General features: G+C 46.6%; 1 protein-coding gene across 11 annotated transcripts in view; it reads right to left on the bottom strand.

The window, feature by feature from the left end:
• Positions 1 to 12471, bottom strand: part of dlgap1a (discs, large (Drosophila) homolog-associated protein 1a) — a 1116163-nt gene that overhangs the window by 273618 nt on the left and 830074 nt on the right. For all 11 annotated transcript variants that reach the window (XM_038809179.1, XM_038809170.1, XM_038809173.1 and 8 more), the window contains one exon: positions 5542 to 5756. In XM_038809179.1, the coding sequence (XP_038665107.1) occupies positions 5542 to 5756 (215 nt within the window). The remainder of the gene's footprint in view (positions 1 to 5541; positions 5757 to 12471) is intronic.

Raw genomic sequence — 12471 nt, 5'->3', positions numbered from 1 at the left:
GTTACTGTGAAAATCCCCTCGTCGCCACACTATGGCGCCTGTCCGAGTACACTGAGGGAGAATTCAGAATGTCCAATGCACGTCTTTTGTGAATTATGAGAGGAAACCGTAGCACCCGGAGGAAACCCACGCAGACACTGGGAGAACGTGCAGACTCCGCAGAGACAGTGACCCAAGCAGGAATCGAACCAAACACCAAAACACAAATGTCAGAAAATGCTGGAGATTGAGTATTTCTCGCACTTTCTGTTTTAATTTCAGATTTACAGTGTCTGCAGTATTTTGCTTTTGAATGTGTTAATGTCAAACATCTATTACTTTTACGAAAGTATATTCATTTTTATTGAATATATGCAGATATATTTATGTGTTATTTCAAAGCATTGATTTCCTCTGCTTTTCTAATTCTAAAGTTATGTCCTCTTGTTCCTTTAACAGCGGAAAGGGAAGGCACCCCTCTAACTTCTCAGCTCAAGGGAATACAAGTCATGCCTATGCAAAACGGTAGCACAAGTGCTAGCACAGTAGCTACACAGCGCCAGGGTCCCAGGTTCGATTCCCCGCTGGGTCACTGTCTGTGCGGAGTCTGCACGTACTCCGTGTGTCTGCGTGGGTTTCCTCCGGGTGCTCCGATTTCCTCTCACAGTCAAAAGACGTGCAGGTTAGGTGGATTGGTCATGATAAATTGCCCTTAGTGTCCAAAAAGGTTAGGAGGGGTTATTGGGTTACGGGGATAGGGTGGAAGTGAGGGCTTAAGTGGGTCGGTGCAGACTCGATGGGCCGAATAGCCTCCTTCTGCACTATATGTTCTATGTTCTATGTAAAACGCCAGCCCGGAAACGTAAAATTCATAACTTAACTCCCTGAGCCCTGGTGTAGTTTTGCTGTATCTGCCTTTCCCTTCCAATGCCAACATACCTATCCTAACATTTAGGCTCAAACTGGACACAGTATCCCATATGTTTTATTCTTTAATGGAATGTGGGCATCATTGGCAATTCCAGCATTTGTTGCCCATCCCTGTAGTAACTGAAATGTTAAGCACAAAACCGAAGTGTTCAATGCATGGTAAACAGTGGACTATTGTATGACAATAACTGTGGATTGTTATGAGGCACTAACGGTCGCTATTTATTGGTTTTGTTAACAAATCTAATTTCCAGAACCATTTAAGATTACACCCTAACAAGATGGTGTTTTGGTGGGTAACATTTGCCAACGTGCCTTCCTTTCTCCCAATCCAATAAAAACGCAGGGTCAATTCAAGTGACGTTTGGAGAGTTCTGAACGAGCCGGAAACATCCATGAGTAATGGCCAGCATTTAATTTCATCTTTGCCTTGGGCGCTTCTGAGTTATTCAGCTTTGTAGCATAAAATAACCCATGTATCTTAGAGATGAGAGTGACAGCCCATATGGCACAGAAAGTCTCAGGTTCGATCTCTGGTTAATGATCAGCTAACGGTTCTCACCCAGGGCAGCAAGTGGAATGCAAACTTTGTGATGTGTCTGAGTAAATCTCATACACTGCAAAAACACTTTCAGTTACAACCATATTCCTTTAAAATGTTCCATTTTTGAGGAGTTCTTTATATTTGTCCTTGGGATGTGGACATCACTGGCTAGCCCAGCATTTAGTGCCCATTCTAATCTAGTGCCCTTGAGAAGGTGATGATAAGCTGACTTCGTGAACCGCTGCAGTCCTGATGGTGTGGGTACACCTACAGTGCTGTTAGGAAGGGAATTCCAGGATTTTAACACAGTGAAGGAACAGTGATATAGAACATAGAACATTACAGCGCAGAACAGGCCCTTCAGCCCACGATGTTGCACCGTCCTGTGAAACCCTTCTAAAGTCCCTCTACACTATTCCCTTATCATCCATATGCCTATCCAATGACCATTTGAATGCATTTAGTGTTGGCGAGTCCACTACTGTTGCAGGCAGGGCATTCCACACCATTACTACTCTCTGAGTAAAGAACCTACCTCTGACAACTGTCCTATATCTATCTCCCCTCAATTTAAAGCTATGTCCCCTTGTGCTGGACATCACCATCCGAGGTAAAAGGCTCCCGAGGGGTTGGAGAATCGCCCGGGGCCGGCGTCAATCCCGCCCCCGCCGTGTCCCAAATTCTCCACCCCCCCGAGATTCAGCGGGTGCGGGAATCACGCCAGGCCGGTCGGCGGTCCCCCCCGCGGCAATTCTCTGGCCCCGATGGCGGGAATCAAAACACCTACCTGGCTGGCGGGATTGGTGGCGCGGGCGGGCTCTGGGGTCCTGGGGGGGGGGGGGGGTGCAGGGCGATCTGACCCCGGGAGGTGCCCCCATGGTGGCCTGGCCCACGATCGGGGCCCACCGATCGGCGGGCAGGCGTGTAGCGGGGGGGCACTCTTTTTCTTCCGCCCTGTCATGGTCTTCACCATGGTCTTATCCGGCGCGGGCCTATCTCCTCAATGTGAAGGCTTGGCCCCTAAAGGTGCGGAATTCTCCGCACCTTTGGGGAGGCCCGACGCCGGAGTGGATCCCCCGCCCCGCCGGGTAGGGGAGAATCCCGGCCATAGTTTCAAGTCAGAATGCTGTGTGACAAGGAGAGGAGCTTGGAGATGGTAGAGTTTCCATTCATCTGCTGCCCTTGTCCTTCAAGATGGTAGTGGTTGTGGGTTTGCACTCTACTTGCTGCCCTGGGAGAGAACAGTTAGCTAATCATTAACCAGGAATCGGACCCGAGGCCTTTCTGAACCATGTGGGCTGTCACTCTCATCTCTAAGATACATCGGTGGTGTCGAAGGAGCCTTGATGAGTTGTTGCAGTGCATCTTGCAGCACGGTAGCATTGTGGTTAGCACAATTGCTTCACAGCTCCAGGGTCCTCGGTTCGATTCCTGGCTTGGGTCACTGTCTGTGCGGAGTCTTCACATTCTCTGTGTGTGCGTGGGTTTCCTCCGGGTGCTCCGGTTTCCTCCCACAGTCCAAAGATGTGCGGGCTAGGTTGATTGACCATGCTAAATTGCCCTTAGTGTCCAAAATTGCCCTTAGTGTTGGGTGGGGATACTGGGTATGGGGATAGGGTGGGGTTGTGGGCTTGGGTAGGGTGCTCCTTCCAAGAGCCGGTGCAGACTCGATGGGCCGAATGGCCTACTTCTGCACTGTAAATTCTATGATAACACACACTGCTGCCACTATGTATCAGTGGTCGAGGGAGCGAATGGTTAAGGTGGTGGCTAGGGTGCCAATTAAGTAGGCTGCTTTGCCTTGGCTGTTGCTGCTTATTCAAAGAAGTGGAGTGTATTCCATCGCACTCCTGACTTGTTCCTCATAGATGAGATGATATACTTTTGTTTCTAAAGATTTCCTCTCTACATATGGTAAAGTCGTACCTATTTTTTTCATACTGAAACCAAGAGTCTAATATTGTGCAGGAGAGAGTCAAGAAAATTAAACCAGCGGGATTTCTGTATCCCAAAATGTCTGCTGATACTTGAGCTGCTGGGAATGATATGAGCTATCTTCTGCAGGAGAGGATGTCAGGGCTAAATTTATGTTGAATTCCTGATAACCTAGTGGGGAGTGGCACTTACAGTATTGTCAGTGTTCAGAGTCATAGAATCCCAGACTTGTTTTGGTGCAGAAGAAGACAATTCAGTCCATTGTGTCTTCAGTGGTTCTTCAAATGAGCATTATGACTTAGTGCCATTCGCCTGTCCTTTCTTCATAACCCTGCACATTGTTTCTATTCAAATATCGTCCAATGTCCATTTGAATGCTTCGTTTGAACCTGCCTCCACTACACTTCCAGGCTGCGCATTCCAGACTCAAACCACTCGCTCTGTGAAAAAGTTTTTTCTCACATCACATTTGCTTCTTTTAAAAGTGATCTAAATTAGTGCCTTTTTGCTATCGATCCTTTTACGAGCAGGAACAGTTTCTCCCGATACCCTCTCCAGCCCCCTCATGATTTTGAACACCGCTATCTCCTCTGAGCCTTGTTCTCTCTAAGGAGAACAGTCCCAACTACTCCAAACTATCTTCAGAACTGAAGTTTCTCATTCCTGGAACCATTCATGTAAACCTCTTCTGCACTCTCTCCAATACAGTCAAATCCTTCCTTCATATCTAGAGGATTGAAATATAAAAACTCGGGGGTTATGCAGCAACTATACAAATTCCTGGTGAGATCCCACTTGAAGTGTGAGTAGTTCTGGGCAACACACCCCAGGAAGGATACTTTGACCTTGGAGAGAGTGCAACGTAGATCTATTAAAAATATACCTAGATTACAGGGGTTACATTACGAGGAGAGATGACTCAAATTAGACCTGTTTCGCTGGAATTTAAAAGGCTAAAGGGGGATCTGATCAAAGTATTCAAGACATTAACAGGGAAAGACTTGTTGGAGATTCTAAAACTCGGGGGCATATCTAAAAATTAGGGTTAGACCGTTCAGGAGAGATGTTAGGAAGGATTTCTTCGCTCAAAGGGTGGTAGAGGTTTGGAACTCTCTCCCACAAACAGCAGTTGAAGCTAGAACAGTTGTTATTTTTAAATCTGCGATGGATAGATTTTTGTTCAGCAAAGATATTAAGGGAAATGGGCCAAAGGCAAGTATATAGAGTTTGGCCACAGATCAGCCATGATCTGATTGAATAGCGGGACAGGCTTGAGGGGTTGAATGGCCTATTCCTGTTCCAATGTTCCTAATACACCAGCTGAGGCCTAACTAGTGTCTTATGGAGGTTTACCATAACCTCTTTGTTCTTCTACACTATGCCCCTCTTAATAAAGCCATTTGAAATAGAATAAAGAAACATTTTGTGACTGCTCCTACCCTCTTAATGTAGAAATGTGAAGAATTTGTGGAAAGGTATTCCTACACCCAGCACTGAAACTTCATACATTTGTCATTTTTAATAAATTGAAAAATAATGTTTCACAAAAGGGTTTACATTAACCTTACTTTGTTAATAGTTATTACTCATCTATCACAAGCTACACCTTTAAGGACAACATTAATTTAATTTTGAAAGAAGTTATTTATGGTTGAAAAGGAAATCTTAAATACTCCTTGTTAATCCACGGAAAGCTATTAATTTGAGAACTTTCAGTATTGGAGTTAAAATATCCCTGCACAAGTCTGTTTAATTTCCATTTTTGCTCCCACTAAATTTCTAAAAATCAAGATGTACATAGTTCAAAAAATGTGGAACTAAAAAGCAGGTATTTGTAAAAGTGACCATGAAGCCTCCAGATTTATAAAAACCTAACTGTTTCATTAATGTCCCTTATGGGACCAAATCTGCTGGACACCCTGTCTGGTCTCTTTGTACCTCCATTCCTGCATCCGTGTGACTTTGAAGTGGCCTAGCATGCCTCTCAGTTATATTAGAGCATGACACGATTCAAGAAAAAGGCCCAATACCTTTTTCTCAGGGTAAGTTGAGATCAGCACTATATGCTCACTTTCCAAGAATGCATAAAAAGATACTTAAAGATGACAATGCCATTATCAATTTGTGGGTTTCAAATGTGCACTGTTACGTACTTGAGTGTGCTGAGCTCTGTTAGGGATGGATGGGTGGCCTTGAGATAGCTCTCACGTCGTGCAGAAATCTTTGGAGAAGGTTTAGGGCTGGTATCTGAGTCCCCACTGTCATCATCTCCCATTGCTTTAATGTAGCTGCCACTGCGCATTCGTCGACAAGGAATTTCATCATCTTTGCCTTGTGGAGGAAACCCACTCCATTCATCTTGTGGAACCTAATTAAATAGAACATAGTGAGGTGAGATGCTGCTTTACTGGATTGTCAGAAAAATATTTGGAAATATTGAACTACGTAAATCATTTTGACTAAACTAATATATTGTACAAAGAATATTCTTCTTGGTCTCACTGACGCTGTAATTTAAAATGTGATAGAGCATACGATCAGTGATACAGAAAGTCAGTGTTCAGCATGCTTCTGACATGTTGTTAGCATGGTAAATATGCTAGCTATGTAGGATAACTCCAACAAATAATTCTATAACACCAGTGGCAGCGTTTATCGCTCCCTGCCGCTAAAATCGAGAATCCCGATTGGATGGAGAATCCCGCGTCGGCCCAAAAACAGGATCAGCGTCAGGCAGTAGACTGGAAACCAGTCTCTGGTCCCAACCGACCAGCCATAGCGGGTTTCCAGCCCTGTAACGGTGGGAACATACAAACATCAAATTGCACTGAGTGGGCTTTGGTCAAGTATTCACAAGTGCAGCAGTCCTGGCACGTGGACTCCAAGAGGGGTCAAGGAGGTCAGCCCATTGCTTATGTGCCCCTCTGCCACTGCCAGACAGCAGAGGGAAGGTCCCTCAAGGGTCTTGGGTGGGCTCAGGTTGTGGGTAAGGGGTTGACCCCCGGGACCCTCCCCTAGGGTGGGAGTCCCGTGTCCGGACTGCCCCTTCCAACCCTGGGCAACCTGAAGATCACTCCTGGCATGATGAACTCAGGAAGCCCTCTGTTCAAAATCATCATCCTTGTCTGACCTGTTTAAACTTTTCACCCTGAACTGCTCTGCCTGACAGCTGATATGCAGATCAGACAGTTCAGTGAACAATCAAGACAGGGAGACTTTCTCTTTCCTCACATCCCTCAACCCTATGCCTTTGAAACACTGTTTCTTGATGCACCAGAACCTTCCTAGAAATCCCACAACAAGTGAGAAGCCTTGAAATCCACTGTGGAAATCTGGGTGGGAGCTCTCCATAGGATGGCCTGCAGCTGTTCCTGCACCCAGGTAAGCAGAGAAGGTCACATGTCTTCCTGGAGTGCTTGGTGCTGGGAGGCTGCCTCCAAAGACAGGTCCCCCTTCCCCCCACTACGCAAAGCTGACCAGCCCGCAGGCTGAAGATCCCACCAATGGGAATGGCTGGAAAATCCCACCTTTATCCTTTATCACACTTAGGTGCACTGAGATGATTCAGGTGTTTCAGTTGCTGCCCTGACTATGTTTACACTTCACAGACTGGGAAAGGAGGATGGTATCATACTGATCTGCTTATCCTGTCCAAAGTCTCGGAAATCGCTTTTGAAAACATGTCCACAACTCCATGTTGGAACCAGTTTTCACTCCTGCGAAAGCTCTGAAATCACTCTTACGGAAGTCATAAATCGTATCTTATGTGAGGTGGAGGGGCATAGAGTACAAGAGCAAGGAGGGCATGCTGAACTTGTACGAGACACTACTTAGACATCAGCTGGAATATTGTGCACAGTTTTGGGCACCACACTATAGGGAGAATGTGAACACATTGGAGAGAGTGCAGAAGAGGTTTACAAGAATGGTTCCATGCTTGAGAAACATCAGTTAGGAGGATAGATCGGAAAGGTTGGGACTGTTGTACTTGGAGAGGGAAGAGGAGACTTGATAGAAAGTTTCAAAATCATGAGGGGGTTGGACAGTAGATAGGCAGAATGTTCTCATTCGTAAAAGGATCAAGAAAGAGTTAAAGTTTGGGCAGCACGGTGGCGCAGTGGTAGCCCTGCTGCCTCACGGCACCGAGGTCCCAGGTTCGATCCCGGCTCTGGGTCACTGTCCGTGTGGAGTTTGCACATTCTCGAGTTTGCGTGGGTTTCGTCTCCACAACCCAAAGATGTGCAAGGTAGGTGGATTGAACGCGCTAAATTGCCCCTTAATTAGGGAAAAAATGAATTGGGTACTCTAAATTTAAAAAAAAAGAAAGATTTAAAGTTATTTGCAAAAGACGTAAATGTGATGTGAGAGAAAACTTTTTCACACAACGAGTTGTTTGGGTCTGGAATGCACTGCCCGGAAGTGTGGTGGAGGCAGGTTCAATCGAGGCATTCAGGTGAGCATGAGATGATTACTTGAATAGAAACAATGTGCAGTGGTACAGGGCAAAGGCAGGGGAAATTGCACAAAGTCATTCGGCGCGATTCAATGATCCCTTTGTATCCGGCGCAGATCCGGGAGCAATGGGTGAATTGTATGTGAGCCCCAAATTGGGCTTAGCACTGGGCGCATAACCTCACAAATCACCCAATTCGCTCCGCCCAGTGGGATCTGGATCTCACCCTCACTGGGCGTGATCCAGATCTGAATATTTAAATGAGATATAAAATACCCAGACACTAAGGGCGTGGGACAGGCCGTGACCCACGGCAGCTTTCACGGCCATTTCCGGGGCCGATTCTCCCCCCCGGGCGGGGCTAGGAGCGCGGCCTCGTGCGTCACGGCCTTGACGACGGTCGTCAAGGCCGCACGTCAAGCGTCACGACGGCTGACATGGCCGATGACGTCGGCCGCGCATGCGCAGGTTGGACACCGCCAACCCGCGCATGCGCAGTTGGCGTCTTTCTCCTCAGCCGCCCGGCAAGACATGGCAGCTTGATCTTGCCGGGCGGCAGAGGGGAAAGAGTGCGTCTGTTTTGGACCGGCTCCTGGCAGGGTGCGCCGCACAGGGAAACGGAGCTGGTGGGACGGACAATCTCGCCACAATCTTTGTTTTCAAGGCTTCGGAAGCCTAATTCCTCTCTAGCTCTAAAATCTCCTCCAGCTCGACAAACATCCAGGAACTCTGCCTTCTTCCAATTCTGTTCTCCTGTAACCCCGACGTTCTTTGCTTCAACATTGGTGGCCATGGCTATAGATTCTATGTATTAGATTTTACAGGACTGTGTTATCCCTGCATCCCCTGCTAAAAAGTTCAGGGGTGGGGGAGCCTGTCCAGGCAAAAAACAGCTGCAGTAACTTCATTGCAGTGTAATGTAAGCCTACTTGTGACACCAGTAAAGATTATTATTTAACGGCTGATTGCCCATTAATATGATGTGGAGATCTTCTTCACAGCCTTCAGCATGTCATTGATGAAGACAAAAATCTTGCCAAGGTCGTCCCCACACCCCCACTATTTGTCTTCAAACAAGCTTGCAACCTCAAACAAACCATTGTTTGCAGAAAACTACCCAGCCTTCAGAACAGCGGCCACGACACCACACAACCCTGCCATGGCAATCTCTCCAAGACGTGCCAGATCATCAACATGGGTACCACCCTTACATGAGAGAAAACCACCCACCAGATACGTGGAACATACTCGTGCGACTCGGCCAACGTTGTCTACCTCATACGCTGCAGGGAAGGATGTCCTGAAGTGTGGTACATTGGCAAGACCATGCAGATGCTGCGACAACGGATGAATGGATTGCGTGACAATTGGCAGGCAGGAATGTTCCCTTCCAGTCGTGGGAACACTTCAGCAGTCAAGGATATTCAGCTTCTGATCTTTGGGTAAGCGTTCTCCAAGTCGGCCTTCAGGACACAAGGCAACGCAGAATCGCCGAGCAGAAACTTATAGCCAAGTTACGCACACATGAGTACGGCCTCAACCGGGATCTTGGATTCGTGTCACCATCCATTGGATTCAAGCCCCACCATCTGGCCTGGGCTTGCGAAATCCTACCAACTGTCCTGGCTTGAGACAATTCACACCTCTTTAACCTGTGATTACCCCTCTCTCTGAATCTGTAAAGACATAATTACCTGCAAAGACTCACATTCAAAGTATCATATTGCAGCTTTGACTTTGTCGATATATATGTTTCTGGAACCCACCTCTTCATTCACCTGAGGAAGGAGCAGTGTTCCGTTCCGAAAGCTAGTGATTCAAAACAAACTTGTTTGACTTTAAGCTGGTGTTGTAAGACTTCTTATTGTGCCCATTAATAGACTGTAGGTGGAATACCACTTCTCAGAGACAGGAAGCCCCACCTCAGAGAGTTGTCAGCCAATCAGGGGCTGTAACCTACCAGCTGGTAGCGCTACTAGGGGTGATGGCCACTGCTGATACTGCGCTTGGGGATTGAGGAGACAAGCTGTCCAACATGTGACTAAGGGTCTCACCGGGTGCCAAGTTGGCAAGCCCTTGTGAGGGGTGTTCGGAGTCAGGATTTGAGAAGCCATGGGGGGGGGGGGGGGAGGAGGAACCTAAAGGAAGGGGTCACACCTTGAGAAGGTCCTCTAATGGGCCTGGGGGCCCATAAAGGAGTGACCTTCCCCTCCACCCAGCAGAAGCACACCCAGGGAAACACTGGTTAAATCCCAGTGCGGACTGATGAGACTCTTAAGTGGATCGTAATTTCCTTTATTCTTTCATGAGATGGGGCATTACTTGCAAGGCCAGCATTTGTTTTCCATCCCTAACCACCCTTGAGAGGATGGTGGTGAGCAGCCTTGACAACGAAGTGGCGACACCATTTCAGATGGCAATTAAGAGCTAACCATATTATGTGGGTCTGGATTCACATGTGGGCCCGACCAGATATGAATGACATATTTCCTTCCCTAATGGACATTCATGAACCAAATGGATTTTTATGACAATCAATGACCACTTTCATGGTCACCATCACAAAGACTTGCTTTCAATTCCAGATTTATTAAATGAATTTAAATTCCACAATGGCCATGATAGGATTTGAACCTGTGTTCCCAGAGCATTGGCCTTGACCGCTGGATTACTGGTTCAGTGACATTAACACTATGCCACCATCTCCCATAATTGATGTGGGAAACTTTGCTTTGGCCATTTGTGGGTCTCCTGGTCACATTTTACAGGGGTCAGACAACTAATTGGTTGCTCTCTCAGATGTTGCCCCTTTAAAGGGGTCAGGGGTTATGGGGAGAAGACAGGAGAATGGGGATGAGAAAAATATCGGCCATGATTGAATAGCGGAGCAGACTCGATGGGCCGAGTGGTCTAATTCTGCTCGTATGTCTTATGGTCTTATAAAGAATGACCATATGCTGTTGGCCAATAAGTGGGCTGCAGCTGAGCAGTGTCAGGAGCACTACCACTAGTAGTGGTCACTGCCAGGACTGCACCTGGAACAAGAGAATGAGATGAAAGGATGTTGCCCTCCCAATCAAGTAAATGAGGTTTGGGACTGCTGGGCCATCCAGGCTGGCCCAGATGAGAGGTCCTTAGTTGGCAAGGGTAAGCAGAACTATTGCTGCGGAGGTGACCATTACTCCCAGGGGCCATCTCCATGGGCTAAAGAGTGCCTGGTTCGGAGTGCCCTTCCTCACCATGTGCCAGTGGGAGATCACCAGTATTTACCTAGTGGTCTTTCCACCAGTCAGACAGCCCACCTGCCATTGGTAAAGTGATAGTGGCAGTGGGAATAGGCCCTGAATTGTTCAGTTAATTGTCCCCTATATTGGCCTCTGGACTGGTGGGCTATCCTTCACCTTTCTTGTCACTGATGAATTGGCATGGCAGCAGGAAAACAATGAACTCTCTATACCCTACCGCCTCTCACGATTTCCTGGCAACCCAATCTCTATCATGCACCCCATCGCTATAAGGCTGGTCAAATCCAGCCCAGTGAGTGTGAAGTGTTTATCAATTGCTGAAAAGAGAGACATGTTGCCAAAGCTTTTTGTCTCGTACTCAGCAAGAGAACCAAATATCAAATTAACTCCACAATTTAGACTACAGAGAAAAGGACGCTGACCGCTTGGCAAATCGACTCTGATTGGCTGAGGTGTTGCCATGGAGAAAGCAACAGGCATCAATAAGCTCCCAAGTACTGTAACTGAAAAAAGATGCAAACCTGAACACATTCCTTTTGTTTGCAGAGATTGGGCCCCTGTGTTATCTTAATTTAAGAGGAGCAAGTAGATGACAAACAGGAGGGGGACATGACAAGCCCTTGAGGGACATCAAAGGTAACAGTATGGGGTAAGAGAAGCCTGTTCTCGTGATACCATAAATCTATTTTAAACTGTTATTGCTGTTATTGTTTAAAATCAAAGCTCATTTGCTAAATTGCTACATAATCCTTCTTTAAAATTTTTGTAAGAATACCCAATTCATTTTTTCCCAATTGAGGGGCAATTTAGCATGACCAATCTGCCTACGCTACACATATTTGGGATGTGGGGGTGAGATCCACGCAGACATGGGAAGAATGTGCAAAATCCACACGGACAGTGACATGGAGCCGGGATTGAACCTGGATCATCGGCGCAGTGAGGCAGCCGTGCCGCTCTGCTACATAATCCTAAATGCTACAAAGGCAGATACATGGATACGTAACAGTGATTCTTCCTTGTCCGTTGTTATGACATTTCACAATGCTGGCTGAAGGATTCAGTGAGCAGAATTTCATAGCAGGAACACTGAAGTAGAACCTTATAAAATGGCAACTTCTGCTCAGATACACCTCTCACTAGCAGTTCAACCAGATTACAAAGGGTGGCTAACAGGGGTAGCAAGTTGCTTGTATTGAAAAGCAATTGAATATTGCCTTCCAGAGCATGAAGAGATTACAAAGTGGTTTAGCAGCACACACCTTGCTTTTGAAATATACTGGACGATTTAAAAAAAGTCAGACTTAAAGTGGAGTGGGAGGTATCAAATTAAACATTGATATATAAGTATCCTGTTACTGTTATTTTTGGTGCCTTTAAAAAAC

Source organism: Scyliorhinus canicula, chromosome 10, assembly GCF_902713615.1.
Source record: "Scyliorhinus canicula chromosome 10, sScyCan1.1, whole genome shotgun sequence".
Classification (NCBI taxonomy): domain Eukaryota; kingdom Metazoa; phylum Chordata; class Chondrichthyes; order Carcharhiniformes; family Scyliorhinidae; genus Scyliorhinus; species Scyliorhinus canicula.
Note: the sequence above shows the minus strand (reverse complement) of the source record. Positions and strands in the feature narration are given on the sequence as shown.